This window comes from Rhinopithecus roxellana, chromosome 10 (genome assembly GCF_007565055.1).
Source record: "Rhinopithecus roxellana isolate Shanxi Qingling chromosome 10, ASM756505v1, whole genome shotgun sequence".
Classification (NCBI taxonomy): domain Eukaryota; kingdom Metazoa; phylum Chordata; class Mammalia; order Primates; family Cercopithecidae; genus Rhinopithecus; species Rhinopithecus roxellana.
In genome coordinates this window covers 99852839-99868997 of record NC_044558.1, presented here as the reverse complement: position 1 = coordinate 99868997, position 16159 = coordinate 99852839, and the positions used below count along the sequence as shown (strand labels likewise).

The 16159-nt window shown below is 45.4% G+C and overlaps 1 protein-coding gene across 1 annotated transcript in view; it reads right to left on the bottom strand.

The window, feature by feature from the left end:
• Positions 1 to 16159, bottom strand: part of NUAK1 (NUAK family kinase 1) — a 78500-nt gene that overhangs the window by 39603 nt on the left and 22738 nt on the right. The window contains exon 2 of the mRNA XM_010367514.2: positions 4831 to 4951. Coding sequence (XP_010365816.1) covers positions 4831 to 4951 — 121 coding nt within the window. The remainder of the gene's footprint in view (positions 1 to 4830; positions 4952 to 16159) is intronic.

Genomic DNA, 16159 nt, shown 5'->3' with positions numbered 1-16159 from the left:
TATAAGTCAAGGAGGGAGGCCTGGAACAGATCCTTCCCTCACCACCCTTAGAAAGAATTAACTTTGATCTCCGACTTCCAGCCTCCAGAATTGTAAGAAAATACATTTCTGTTGCTTAAGTCACCAGTCTATGGTATTTTCTTATAACAGCCCTAACAAACTAACACACCCAGCAAGTCATTAAACCTTCTAGAGTCTCAGTTTCCACAGCTGCAAAATGGGAATCCCTGGCCTGCCCACTTCACAGGTTTGCTGTGGGGATAAAATGAGACCAGATGTGGGAGACGTTTGTAAACTATGAAGAGTTCTACAGATGACAGGATGTCTAACTTCACTTTCAGAGCTGGATCTTTGGGTCCTGTTGGGCAAGAAAGCAGATAAAGTCATGGGATCCTGGGACTGTGGTTCCCAGTGAGAGGTGTAGGAGCTGGAATACAGCCTTGGCAATCTCCTGCTCCCAATCCCCAGGGAAGGGAGGGGAGCTGCCCTCCTCCACAGTTATTTAGTGGATGTGGGAGAAACAGAACTTGCGTGGGAGAAGGGAAAGGGAACAGAACAGAAACTGGAGAGCTCTAAGAAATTAAAAGAAAGAAAAAGGACACATGTAAGACCCCGGGAGTTTTCTGGATAAAGACAACACCTTTTATTTGCATGATACCCTGCAGGTCACAAAACACTTGGAGGCACTGGGTTCTCATTAACCTACCTGAGGTCAGGAATGCCTTTGAGAGTGTGATGAAAGCTACATACCCTCTCTCAGAAAAAAGTAACTCATGCATACAACACATAAAACATTATATAGCAGCACTGTCCAGCAGAACTTTCTATGAGGATGAAAATGTTCTGTAGCTATGCTGTCCCATACGGTTGCCACTAGCCTCCTGTGGCTACTGAGCACATGAAACATGGCTAGTGTGACTGGGGAACTGAATTTTAAATTATTTTGCTTTAATTATTTTCCATTTAAATATCCACCTGTGGCTAGTGGCTTTTGTGTTGGACAACATAGTTACATACTATTCCAAGGGATTCACAGATCCCTGCAGCTCATCCATGAAATACCCTTGTCAATGGACCCCACGTTATGAACTATTTGTGATGATTACAGTGTCCTCATAATAATTATCTTTTTTTGAGCTTACCGGATACATGTATCATGCCATTTAATCCTATTGAAAACCCCATGACAGAGCTAGAATGGTCATCCCCATTTTATAGATGTGATTACTGAGGCACTGAGAAGCCTACCATCTTACCCCAAGTGTTGTGCCTAGGTCACAGTGGAGGACTGGGGACTGAAACTGAAGACCTCCTGATGTAAGACCTCAAGTCTTCCCTAACTCCCTAAAACCTGTCCTAAGGGTTTCACCAACTGAAGCCCCGGCTCCCTCCTGAGGCCTGGATAGAAATTATTTCTAGTAACCTAAAGAACTTCCATTCGCACTGCTATGCATCTTTAAAGTGACAAGCAAGAGCTTTGGGGGCTTCTCTTCTCCTTAAAGCCTCCAGCCCGGGCTCTACTGAGGCCAACTGCATGTTGGTAACTAAGTATTCTTCCATTAAGATTTGTCTCTGATCTTCCTTTTGGCAGAGGGATGGTTTCCTGTTCTCCATTAGTCCTGTCTGATTCCCAAGGCCATAGAGGGCATGGTGCTGGTAAAGAAGTCAGGTTTCCCCATGTGGGATGCCAGCGACCACACACTGCCTCTCAAATAAAGAACCCGGAACCTTCATGCTGGGAATGCACTCTCTTTGCCTTCCTACTCTGGGTCAAGAAATCCCAAATCACAATAGTGTTCACAGGCCACAGGACCATATGGGTCCACACCCTACAGGTCAATCCTTCACCATGGCCTATGGAGCTTAACGAAACTCATTTCCACGTTGTGTCTGTGTCTCTACTCACTTCTAACTTCTAAAAATTCCCCTCATTCACCAGGTATATTCAGATTGGAATTCTATTTTCCCCAATTCTTCCCCCATCAAAAAATTCCTTCAAGGCCCAGCTCAGATGCCATACATCTCCATGAAAACTTCCAACCCCTAAGCTTCCAGAACATGGTACCAAAATATATTGCTTACATGTCTACTGATATGGTTTGGCTGTCTCCCCACCCAAATCTCATCTTGAAGTGCAGTTTCCATAATCCCTACATGTTGCGGGAGGGACCCGGCGGGAGGTAATTTAATCATGGGGGCAGTTACCCTCATGCTCTTCTCGTGATAGTGAGTGAGTTCTCACAAGATCTGATGATTCTATAAAGGGCTTTTCCCCCTTTTGCTTGGCACTTATCCTTCCTCCGTCCATGTGAAGAAGGACATGTTTGCTTCCCCTTCCACCATGATTGTAAGTTTCCTGAGGCCTCCTCAGCCTTGCAGAACTGCTGAGTCAATTAACTCTCTTTCCTTTATAAATTACCCACTCTTGGGCAGTTCTTTATAGCAGCATGAGAACAAACTACATCTACATAGCACTTTTTCCATACTGTCTTGTATTGCTTTTTTTTTTTTTTTTTTTTTTTTTGACAAAGTCCCACTTGGTCACCCAGGCTGGAATGCAATGGCACAATCTCAGCTCACTGCAACCTCTGCGTCCCAGGTTCAAGCTATTCTCCTGTCTCAGCCTTCCAAATAGCTGGGATTACAGGCGCATGCCACCACACTCAGGTAATTTTTGTATTTTTAGGAGAGATGGGGTTTCACCATGTTGGCTAGGCTGGTCTCAATCTCCTGACCTCAAGTGATCCTCCTGCCTTGGCCTCTCAAAGTGCTGGGATTACAGGTGTGAGCCACTGTGTCTGATCTGTATTGCTTCCTGAGTGTGGGATCCATGTTGTTTCTTGAGTGTGTGGTCCATATCACATTATTGAACGGAGTGCTTGACAAGAAGTAGACACTCAGTAGACTAGTGGTTCTCAAACTTGTTAAAACACAGATTGCTGAGCCCCACCCAGAGAGTTTCAGATTCAGCAGGTCCTGGGTGAAGCCTGAGAATCTGCATTTCTAATAATCTCAAGTGACACTGATGCCACTGGCCTAGGGAGCTTGAGAAGCACTGTAAGAGGTGTTTGTGGCATAAATAAAAGATGGAATGGATAAAAATTTCCCCTAAAAATCCTACCACCAAGGGCTCCAAAAATGAGCCTTCAAATGACTAGGATAAAAGAAATATATTACAAACATTTACTTCTAGATAAGAGGCAAAAATAGAAGCAACAGAAAAAAAGAATGGCAACAAAAGATCAGGGAACCAGATGAAAAATGAAAACTATCAGAAAAACTTTAGGAGCACCACTGGTTGGTTTCCTTTTAGCCCTACCTGATAACTTTTTACAATCAGACCAGAAATTAAAAATAAGTTCATTTTTCCTTTTTTTTTTTTTTTAAAAAAAAAAAAAAACAGAGTCTCACTCTGTTACCCAGGCTGGAGTGCAGTGGCACAGTCTCAGCTCACTGCCACCTCCATCTCCCTAGCTCAAGTGATTCCCGTGCCTCAGCCTCCTGAGTAGCTGGGACTACAGGTACACGCCACCACACCTAGCTACTTTTTGCATTTTTAGTAGAGACAGGTTTCACCATGTTGGCCAGGCTGGTCTCAAATTCCTGACCTCAAGTCATCTGCCTGCCTCAGCCTCCCAAAGTGCCAGGATCACAGGCATAAGCCACCGCACCTGGCAATAAGTTCATTTTTCTGACTTAGTCATATATTTTTAAATATTCTAGGGAAACACTCTGACTCAGTAAAACCAAAATTGGGAAATTTTCATAAGAAAATAATCAGAAATGAATGTCAAAATGATGCACAAGGAGAGTTGTGAAGACCTGTTTACAATAACCAGAAATTTGGAACAACTTAAGTGTTTGGCAAAAGAAATTAGATTCAATAAATTATGGTATGTCCATAAACAGAATGCTACAAAACCTTTTCAAAGGTCTTTACAGGGGAATATTCACTGATACAGAAAAGATGCATGAGACAACAAATGAAAAAATAATCAAGCTAAAAAATAGTTTAAATAGCATGATCTAACTGGACAAAACCCACAAATAGATATAGAGAAATAGATAAAAACAGAGCTATGGAAAGAAAGCTATTTATCAAATTGGGAGTTAGAACAGAAATTATTTTTTAATTTTAACATTTCTATTTCAATCATTTCTACAATAAACACATACTGCTGTATAATTTATTTACAGGGTCTTAAAAAATAAATGATAGTCTGTAGGCGGTGTACTCTCTCCATTTCTTACATGAAGGACCAAAGAGTTGAACTGAAGCCTGAGCATTTGTATAAGCTTTTCCCCACTCTGCTCTTTGGCAAACACCAACACAATTTGGGATCCATTTATAAGGCATCTGCCGCACCAACCCTCTTTCTTGGTGCTTACTGGACCTGCTCAGGGTTAATTTCTAACTCAAAGAACCTAACTTTGAATAACTTCATACCAACAGCAAAGCAACTGACTTTGGAGAATGACATTTACAACGTATCCACTGTTATTTGGTCACCCAGCAAACTGTCATTTTTCAGAAACCAGGGCTGTCTCACAGACTGCCTTTCAGTAAGGTGGGTTGCTTAGCAACTGCCAAGGAATTAAGAAGACAGAATAAGGCATCTGCCAGAGATGTTTTATGACCAAAATGAGCTGCATTCATGTGCCTGGTTGTGTTCAAGGTAACCAAGTAAGAGATAACACCGGACTATTTTTGCATCATGAGGAAAAATACTTGGCTTCTGCCCAGAAGGGCAATTATCTCAAAGTCTTGGCAGGCCCCATGGTATGAGAAACAGTAACTGATACGGGGGTGAAAAAAAAAAAATCACTGACCTTCATAAATACTGATGATATGAGGATGGTTGAGAGATGACATGATCTCAATCTCTCGTCTGATGTGAACCATGTCTTGTTCATCCTTAATTTTGTCCTTACGAATGGATTTTATAGCAACCTATAAAGTCAGGAAATGAAATGTTATTCAGAGAACTAAACAGATGCAAATCAGCCATTGGGGGAGTTTGGAAAATAAATACAGATGTTACTTGTTGGCAGAACCGACAATAACCAAAACAAAGCTTGGAAAAGCCCCCGTCATGTCTTTCGTATATAGCAAAAAGACTCCTCCCGGCAACAGAAAACATCAGGTTTTAACAGCCTGGGATTTGTGATGGTGGTTTTTGTTTTTGTTCTTGTTTTGTTTTGTTTTTGTTTTTTTCATAAAGCAGAGGCTGCTTAACACGGCCAGAGTCATTTACTCGAGGAACCCTGATGCTTTGAAAAAAGAAAAAAGGCAAGTTCAGTTTACAGGGTATTGATGATTAAACATGGTTAGGTGAAATTGGTGACCACTCAGCTCCACTGTGCAGCTGCCACAGCAGTGGCTATAAAAAATCATTACTGCCTGGCCAACCTTGAGGCCAGCTCTGCCTCAAGCCTTGGTTTTTAAGACTCCAGGCTACGCTGTGTTTACGCAAGGGCTCAGAAGCAAATTCCTTCCTACATCCTTCCTCTTGCTCAAGGCACCTTCAGTAGCACATGGTATGACTAGAGGGCTCTTCTGGAGACAAATCAGGGTAAAACAAAGCGAGCGACAGCTCATCTCCCTGCCCGACCCCTGTCAATTCCCAAAGCTCAGTGCCAAAGTTGCAAATCCAAACTGCAGAGACCTGCTAGGGCCAACACACAGAGCAATTACTCAAAAGAAACACACCAAGAAAAAGGCAATGAATGACAACAGGAACCTAATAAGGAAAAGCACGTGTGCCAATGGATTCATCTTTGCTCATAAACAAGCTGGTTTGTAACTTAATCAGATTGGCTCTAAGGGGGCCAAAAACTACCTGAGGAAGGAGTATCCACGGGTAACAAAGAAGCCCACCAATCGATGTGCTGCCGGATCAGAAAGCCTGCCCAGCTCCCTTCCAGGCTGGTCCTCTTGTGACCTCAACTCTCACCAGTGGAGGTCAGGTAAACTTTCCTAGGGGAAAGGCAGCTAAACCATCCTTCTGGATTATAAAGGCATAGAGTTATCTGGAGCAAAGAAAGTCCTTGTTATCAGCAACCCACGGCTACACCTTGCCTATCATACAGTCAACCCCAGCCAGCCTCAGCAGGGATATATTCACTTTTGGGAGCACGTGCTACTTCTGACTTGCACCAGCTCTCCACCAAGCACTACAAATGGAAACATTTCTAAAACACGTCAGTCCGTCTATGACTCAACAAGAACTGGGTAGCTGTTATGACTGTTTTCGCTATGTGCTGACCTCCCAAAAGACAGGTTATGTCTGACTAGCAGCTCCCTGGATTTCTCCTTTGCAGTCTCCTTACCCCAGTTGTGATTAAATCAGCATTTGTGTCTTTACTTGACTCCACACTGGTAAGGATCTTATTCACTGCTTTTTTTTAACCTCCAGTCCTTAACACCATGCTTGGCATATGGTAGACCCAAGAAAACATTTAGTTTAGACAGGTAGGCAGGTAGATAAAAAAGGAACGAAAGATGAAGGAAAGGAGGAAAGGAGGGAAGCTAGAGGGAGGAGAGGGTTGATGTTATTAACTGATGCAAGCTCAGACCAGAGAAGTGATAGCAGAACTGGGGCAAAAAATGTGGGAACCACCCCAGTTAAATAATACTGCCAAGACAAGCATAATAGGAAGAAGATTCAGAATTTCTTTAACATCTATCTACACAGGCAATAGAGAAATAGATAAACAAATATAAAACACAGGAGGCCCTGCTGTAAACCCAGGGCAGGCTCCACCTCCCTTCGACCGTGGGTGGACCCATGGCTGGATAGAAGGAGGCTGCATGGAGATGAATGAGCCTCCCAGCTTAAAGGCCCCTTTTCAGCAGAGAGCCAGACTCAGAGCTACCCCAAGTCCTCACGACAGCCCCATTCACTATATGGCAAGAAAAACTTCCCTTCGCTTACGTCAAATGTAAAGATATGACTGGATGGCTTTATTTTATCTGAGGAAGGGCTGTAATCCTGGCACCTTGTTCTGGGAGGAAGCAGACAGTGAACACACACAGGCTGTGGAGGGTGTGGGTGGCTGCTGGAACCACTCCTACATTCCTCCATAAGCTAAAGATGGTCAAGGGTAGAAACCACCCCTTTGATTATGCAGCAAGCTGAACTTGGCCTCAAGGAGGCTCTATTGTCAAGTTACAATAGGCATAAATTCTTCACCATGCAGGGTCAGAGGAGGGTAGCAACATTCTAAAGGGTAAGAAAATAAGCCCACTTGCTGATTCCCCCCTAACAGTCCAGCGAGGCAGAGGGTCCCACGGTGCAATCGCCAGGGGATGCTTTCAGCTGGGTGTGAAAAGGAAAGTGCCCACATTCTCATCAAGCCTTGCTCAGCACTGAGGAAACTAAAAGGGTTCCATAAATGTTAATAAGCATAGTGGCTGTCTCTCCACAAAAATTTTCCCTTTTCCTACAATGAATTTTCCACTGAAAATGTAAGAGGGTGCATTCTGCTCCCCTATTTCAAAGGGGTGACAGGAAGCCAGGAGGAGACAAATGCTAGAAATCACTTTCATCTGTGGTGGCGGACCCATCCAAGGTTCTGACAGCCAGTTAATGACAAAACAAAAAAGCAATACTGATACTAATAACCATAGCCAGCATTCATTAGCCACTTAATATATGGAGCAGACAGCATGCTGAACGCTTTACACACCGGGGATCTTTGCACCTTTCTCATTCGAGCCTCAGCTTCACACCACCCTCTTAGGGAGACCCTTCCTGACCCCTCTAGCTGAGAAGGCCACCCTTATGGCCACCTCCCTCTCTATATACCCTTCCCATTTTATCTTCTCTGCAGCATCTCACACCAACTGCTTTATTAGCTGCATATTCAGCCTGTTCTTGTAGGACCCAGGGAGCTAAGAATGGTTGTCATATTGTTTGAGGGTTGTTAAGAAAAAAAAAGAAAATCTCTAAACGCAGCTCCTGTAAGTGTCTGCTTGAGGAAGTTGAAGGATACACTGAGCCAGTGCACAGACAGTATCACATAATGCTTAGGAACATGGCTTTAAGTCCAGGCTAAAGCCACTCTCTAGCTGTGTGACCCTGGGCAAGTTACATAACCTCTCTATGCACCAGTTTTCTCATTCATCTGGTAGAGAAATAATAGTACCTGCCTCAGAGGTCCTGGTGAGGATTACATGTCAGGTGCTCAAGAATACGCCTGGGCCAGGGGGTAACTGCTCAATAATTGTCAGTCTTTTTTAACCCAGAGTGAGTGTTCTATAAGTACAAACTTCCTTTCTTCCTTTCTTTTTCAGAGCAAACTTGAATTTCTCCTGGCTCCCCAAGGGACAGTCAGTGGAGGTCTTAGGGACATGTTTCCAAAGTACATAAAGGACAAGAGCATCTCCATCCTGGGTCTTTACATTACAACCTCACCTGAAATCAGGAAGATCAGATCAGCTGGTCACACACCATTATCAGCAGGGCTCCTGAGTCCAAATCAGGCAGGAGGATGAACACCTTGAACCCAAAAAGCAATCCCAGGACCATTTCTCCACCTGCTCCCACACTGTCTCCTTTGACCATTCAGCTGAACAGGGCACAAATATGTTCCTACTTAAAATCAAAAGTCAGCCTCAAGATAGATATTCACACTTCAGCCTATATGAAATTTGGCTGTTCATCCACTTGTTCTTTTTGAAAACCTACCATGTACCAGGCTACACAGGAGGGAGCCAGCGCGACTGCTCCAGCCCTCAAGGTGGGAGGTGGGGTGGGGAGGGTACGGGCAATAAGCAAAACTCACACCAGTAATTACATAATTACCCTCATGGCCAGGGCTACCAAAGAAATGCACAGACATGCCCGGCATTGCAGAGGAAAACTCCTCTCCAGTTTTCCTCAGTTCTCACATCTACAAAGAAACACAGAGGTAAGGAAGGGGCCCAGTAGGAAGAGATTACCAAACGTCTGAAATCACACACCCTCCACCCCCCAAAATCCCATTTGTTCCTGCACAAGTCAGAGAGCCTGCAAGGAGGAGGGAACTCAGGTGTTTGAGCCCGACTCACAGTATAGCCACGTTCATAAATGTTCCCAAGTCTAGACAGCACTGTGTGCCTTATAAAACGGTCTGCTTTTAAGTAAGGTTTAATGTTGAAACCTTCTGCAGCAGCAGGTTTGGTGGAGAACCTGTGAATCCTGCCCTGTAGTGCTTGTCTGTTTCAGAAGCAAACTCAGCCCAGATAGTTCTGTTACATGCAACAGGCACAGCCTCCTCTTGAGGGATGGAGGCTTTTCCTTTTCTGAATAATCACCAAAAACCACCTGCTCTGCGGCCTGCTGGGCATCCTCTCCCACATTCGCTGCTGTGGGTGTTCAGAGCTTGGTGACCTAGGAAGGGCTGGGGGATGCAGAGTGGAAGAGTAAATGCTCAGACTGTCATCGGCTGGGTAACCTCAGGCAAGCCCAAACTTCCCAGGTCACAGTTTCCTCACCTGTAAAATGGGGTTAGAAAATCCTGTTTCTTGGGGTTGTTGTGAGGAGTGGAAACTAGGTAAGTAAAGGCCCCAGCACACAGTAACCACTGAATGGCAGTGATAATAAACCACATTTAAGGGGTAATGAGCCCACAGCAAATCATATCATAGGTCTCTCAGCTCCCCTGCACCCCTACACATATCCTCCCCCTCCCCACATTTGCACAGTGGCAAAAGCAGGTTAAAATTAATATCTGGCCGGCCCCAGATATGTCCTGCTGTCTTATCGAGAGGATGCCTATGTAGTGTAGGACCAGCTGGGAGCGTGGCAGAGAGTCTGGGCAGGTTGTATGTTGTCGAGGCTCTAACCAAGAGAATCCCTGCCCTCCTCCTTTTGCAACCATCTCCCTGCGTGCTCATTCATTGATATAAGCTGGCCTTCAAGGAGTATTCTTGAAATGCCTCTCAAACAGGAGTCACCTGTGCATCTTTTAAAAGTGCAGATTCTGAATCCATAGGTCTGGGGATCCAGCCTGGGATTCTGCATTTCCAGCAAGGTCCCAGGTGATGCCAGCCCCAGGGACCACACTAAGCCAGGTCTTAGTGCTTTGTCTTTGACCCTGATGTCTCAATATTTTTTAATCAATGGCAATATTCTTAATAATAACAATAACTACTATTTCTTAGGTGTTAACCACGTGCCAGTGGACCTTCTCATTTAAGCCTTCCTACAATCCCATTTTGCAGATGAGAACATTGAAGCCAGGAAAGATAAATATTTCCCAAAGTTACATAGTTTGTTTAAAAAAAAAAAAGTGGAGCTAGAATTTGAGCCCAGAGGCTGCTGACTTTTAAGGCTATGAATAAAGTTGGGATGAATAGAAAACAACACAGGGAACAGAATCTCCTGTAGGATCGGAAAGGGTCCCTAAAGCCTAGTGAGATGGACCCCCCTCCAAGCAGCTGAAGTTTTACAGGGTCATATGTGAGGTCCCAAAAGGAGGGACTGGAGGGCTGAGCAGCAGGGAAGAAACACAGTCATAAATACGGCATTAGCATCACTTAGTGAGAACAAGTTTGCATCCTAATCCCAGCAACACGAGCTGGCAACTTCCCTGCCATTCACAAGGTGTGATCTCATACCCAGGCACGTTCCACAGGAGCTGCAGGGCACGAAGTCAGAGGCAGCACAGGGGATCTCTTCTTACCTAGGAGCCCAAAGGCCACCTGCAGCAGGAGCGGGCAGCCAAGCCCAGCTGGAAGCTAGGGTAAAGGGCTCCTGCTCCTGCCTGGGAGATAGACAGAGTGCGGGGCAGGGCACAGCCCCACCGAGGCCACACCGGTCCAAAGCTCCCAGGATCACCAAGTGGCTTTCACTCAGAAAGGCTCTGCCCAACGACAGTCACCACGGTGATGTCACCCATCTTGCAAACAAAGCCCCTAATTAAATGACCCCCGGCTCTTTATGGAGGGGCCTGGCCAACTCAGAACAACACCCCAGCAAGTTGCCATGATGCAACGGGCCCCATGGGAACCAAGCCAGCTCTGCCTGGGGCCCATGGGCCTCTTCTTCCCTTCCTCTTTGGCCTGTTGGTTCATGTCCTACATGAATGTATTTCAGAAGGAAATGGATTGGAAGCCAAGAGTTGTATCAGCAGGCTCTGAGGCGAGGCACTGAAGTCAGGGAGCGCGGCATGTGTAGCTAGGAGCTTTTCCTTCAAAGAGTGGCATCCCCTCACTAGCCCCCATCAGCCCTTTAATCTTATCAGAGGTTCTGAAAATTTAATCCTCTGTAACTTGGTTCTCAAACCTCTATTTCTCAAAATTCTCCATTAAAGAGATGAGGATTCCTGTGATGATATCGATTTCTCTCCTGCCATGAAAAATGCATTCTATTTTCAGAACATAAACAACAAAGCAGATTGGTGCTTGAATGGGCCTGGGCCAGCTCAGGAGGGCCTCAGAGGGCCGGGACAATTTTATCTACAGGGACAGTCATTCCTTGGTCTCTAAGACTCAGCCCTACACCTCTCCCCTTCAAAGACTGAGCTAAGAATGTCATTATTGCAAGTGGTGATGCCACAAGGGAAGTGGAATTAGTGACTAAGAAATCGTAGGCAGATTTACACTCCCTGTCAAGGTTTGTAAACGTAAGATACAAACCGTGGCTGACCAGGCAAGAACCAAAGAAATAGCAGAAAGGCCACCGGAAAGTTCGTGCTGGGTGGGCATGCCAAAAGTGAGCCGCCAACTAGCCCGAAAAGGACAGTCAGAGACTCCAGAGCACTATCTGTCCAAGGGTGGTGAGCAGATCACCTGCCTCCGATCCCCTGGTTAGGGGGAAAGGGGAAACATTGCTAAAATGCAGATACCTGGGCCCACCCCAGAACTAGTGAATGAAGGTGGCGGTGTCCAGGGTAGGGGCAGACCTGGTATCAGCATTCTTTACAACCTCCCAGGTGATTGTGCTGCACTCTGAGGTTTGAGGGCAGTCACCTTAAAGCAGGGTAAATGTGGCCCTGACGACATCTATTATTCTGTAGCTTAAACAGGAAGCAGTTATATTACACACTAGATGACTGATGAAAATTAATGAAACTTCCATTTATACAGAGGGGAATTAAACACAGGCTTCCTTGAGGGGGCTCGGTGACTTGAATTAATTCACCCCTGGTAAATGGAAAGTTTGCTTCCAACGGGTATCTCCCTAGTCCCAGCCCAAGACGGGCCTGTGGATGAAGTGAGGCCAGGGAAACTGGGTGCGGATGGGTTACTTCACAGTCTACACACACAACCCAGAGCATGAGAAAGCCTCTGGTAACACAAGAGACGCTAACACAGGCAATATCAGATTCAAAGAAAGACTGAAAATGCCAGGCTGTTTAGCTGAGACTGGAGTTGCCAAGCAGCTGTTTATTTTTGGACTTTCATGTCTCTGAAGCCAAATGCAACACCAAATCAGAATTCTAAAGTGCAACTGTTTTTCTTCCAGGTTACAATTGCCCTGGGGAGGGAGGGAAAGGGCTGGGCCAGAGGGCTGAGGTTGCTTACAACTTGGACAGCCTCAACCGGTAGCATCTGATCACTCTGACACTGTTTATAACAAGGCTTGGATAAGCTTAAGGTTCTGCAACTTTTATTTATCAACCTCCAAACCCAGAAGAACCCAAGCCAGTACTGCTAAGAAATCCAGCATCTGCACCTTGGGCTTGTCGTCAGTCACACCAACTCAGCCCAGGCGACTCCTATAAGCAGAGGGACTCCGATGATTACGCCACTGGCTCAGTTTCCTCACCTGCAAATGAGGATGATGATGGTACCAACCTCACAAGGTTGCTGTGGCAACATGGCAGATTGTGTATATGATGGATGGCAGAGAAGGCAAATAGTACCTATGGCAGAAGCCAAAATGAGCACTGTTATCATCAGTGGATGTTAGAGCTGTAAGGACTTAGAATGTTCTACGCCAATCTCCTCATGTTATAGATGAGGAAACTGAGTCCCAGGGAGGTTAAAGTACATAGAGACCCCAAGTTCATGAAGTTATCGGTAGCATAACTGCAACAAGAGAGTCCTGATTCTCACTCCAGGAGGGATAAACACTCTGAGCAAGGGGTCCTTCCTAACCACATACTAAGCCACAGTGAGCAGCAGGGCTGAAACTGCCACAAAAAAAATTCAACATTTACATGGGAGGCTGGCCCCAGTCACAGCCAAGTCCCCAGAACTGTTGCATCATTAATAAACCCAGATGGGAGTGGCAGATACTCTTCAGGGTGCTGACAAATCATGACTTGTGTTGCAGTGTGGTGCATTTCACCTCCAACTATCGTCTGTCTTCACATAGCTATTCCAGAGACGCTGTTTCCAGTTCAATTCTATCCAAACCTTCCTCCAATTTCTGAAGACTGATTTAATATCATCCATGAAGACGCATACTTGGGAAGTTTTCATCCCATTATTTCTTAATTCATTGCAAACATTGCTTTTAAATAACTTCAGGCCACTACTGAATCACTAACCTTGGGGACAATGAGCTAGGAACACAGAGACCTAAGAAGCAAAATTAGTTTTCCAAAGGGAAAGGAAATTAGTCAGTTGAGTTTAGCTGATCCAGGTGAGCAGAACCAAAAAAACTTTTCTTCATTTCTTAATATGGTAAAATATAACAAGCAAAAAAGAGGCATGATTTTCTATCTTATTTCATATTTTAATCATGAATGGTTTTATAAAAACGTGAAAGAGAAGATTCTGCAGAAGTTATTTTTATCCAGACAGAATCTCTTCTGTATAGAAAAGTGATTTATAGCAATCAGGATGTAAAAGACCTATTGGATAGGGTGGGAGCAACGGTGCAGGCTGCAGTCTGTCCCCCAAAGCCTCTGGAGAGCACTCAGGAGCCCCTGAGGCCTCTCTCATTATCTCCTCACAAGCATCTTTTTCTTCCAAGAGAAGCTCTCATTGTCCATTATTCCTAGAGTTAACAGGCTGGTCCCTGCTCCCCAGCCCATTGCAAGATCCGTCGGGAGGCCTGTCATCTCCCTCATTAGTGCTCCACAAGCCTGCCTGCTGGGATGCTCTTGCTCATTGCAAATGCACAGCCCCAAGAAACCGCAGGCTGAGCTCAGAGGAGTGTGCTCCACCCCAGACGATCATTTCTTGCCGTCCCATCATGGGGATGAGCTTCGCCTAGTACTCAACTCTCAGTTCCTACCCTCCAGGAGGTTGGGGCAGGGGTCTGTGGTCATCTCAGAGACCCAAGTTGTGCCCTGGGTTGGGAAGTGTGCTCATGCCCCTAGACATGCACCTGCCATTTTCTTTGCCAGGATCCTCCACACCCTGTCCTTGCCATTAACATTTTCAGTTGACCAACTCCTCTGCATCCATCTGCTGCAGACATGGCCCATCCCCTGCAATGACCCCTTTGTAGATATGGGTCCCCTTTTATAACCTCGGTCACCATTGCTCATAAGCTTCATTCGCACAAAAACCATTTGTGTTTTATGCACCATGGCATCTCCCGTACCGAGCATGCACCGAATATATAGTATATACAAAAAAGCTGGAGCCCAAGTATTAAGAAGGACCCTTGACAAACAGAAAACCATGGTGGGACATCTGATCATTCCGGTCAACCTAAACCCCAGCCACCTGCCCCTGAGCCTTCTTTTACTTGCTCACCTTTCAAATGTGGAATCCCTTCTTGTCCCAAAATCACTGAGCCTGAACGTCCTCATCTTCCAAATGGAGATAATAACAGTGCCCACTCCAGAGGGGTTGGGGGTGATTCACAATCACAGCTAGCAATCATAATTATTACCAGTTATCAAGCCCTCACTATGTGCCAGGCCCTCAGTACCTTTCTGTTAAGCCTCTCAACCTCTCACTCATTAAATTCTCACAAAAACATTATTATTTCTGCCTTCTCAATGAATATAACCTGAGTCTGAGGGAAGTTAAGTAACATGCCCTAAGGCACATAAATAAATAGGAGATCTGGGTCTCCATACGCCAAAAGACCATACTCTTAACCTCTGAAGCACACTGACAAAGTAATCAGCACAGTGCCTGGCACATTACTATCATCCCCAGCCCCTCTGGTGTTACATAAATATGAGCTGAATCAGAACCTCTGGACATGAAGGCCCCATCAAGGCCACACTGTCTTGTCTCCACCTGAAGTCCTTTTGTTAGCTAATATTTAAACCACTTCCATCTTCAAAAGCACACCTATCAATCAGTGTTCCTGCTGCTTTCTGTGGGACCAGGTGGGCAAAAGGCAGAATTGTATGGGAGGGGCTGGGAGGCATGTCCCTAAAACGATGTGGGAATGAGTCAACCCCACAGCAAGCAATTTTGGAAACTCTGTTCTGGATAAGGCATTGATCCAGTCCTAGAGAACATGACCTAGACCTACCCTTCAAGTTGCCTACCATCCAATGGGAGAGGCCAGTAGCCACAGGGGGTCCTCCCCACCCAGCCCCTATTCACCCTCCTTTTGGTAGGAACACGCTGACTTCACTGTGAGGACTATCCCTACCTCCCAGATGCGTTTCGAAAGAGACCAAGATACTTCACCCTCTCCCATGCCAACAGGCAGGCATACGACTCTCGAGCTGGCCCTGGAGATGCTCTTTCTAAGGTTTCAAGAACCGTCCCAGCAAAGTGCTCTTTTGGGAGCCCACCAGCACTTGATGTGTATACGCAGAGATAGGGCCTCCTGAGAAGTCATTCCATGCATGGCTCCCTCATTTCTATCCCTTTGTCTTTCTCACGCTCCTAAATAAGAATCAATTCAAACCAGAAAACCGAGTCTCACTTTGCTCAGCTATTCATTTTCCTGTTTCCAGAAAGAGCCAAGGCATTGTCGCTGCTGCCTCTTTCTCATACTGTGTGCCTTACACTCAGTCATCTCCTCCATAAAGTGGGCCTATTTCACTTGACCGGTGCTAGTTGAAATGCAGTCTTCAGGACCCACGTAGATGTCATTTTTATAATAACTTCCTCAAACACTATAAAATGCAATATTAAATTATTGTGGAGCTTTGTCCCATTTCGGGGCAGGGTTTCATTAAGGATAACACTGACCTACTTTGCACAAAGGTGCAGGAAGTGCAGCCACATTCTCTGCCAAAGAATAATCACACCTACAAAATATTTACCTGTCACTGTCCATGCTACATAATGACAGTCAGTATA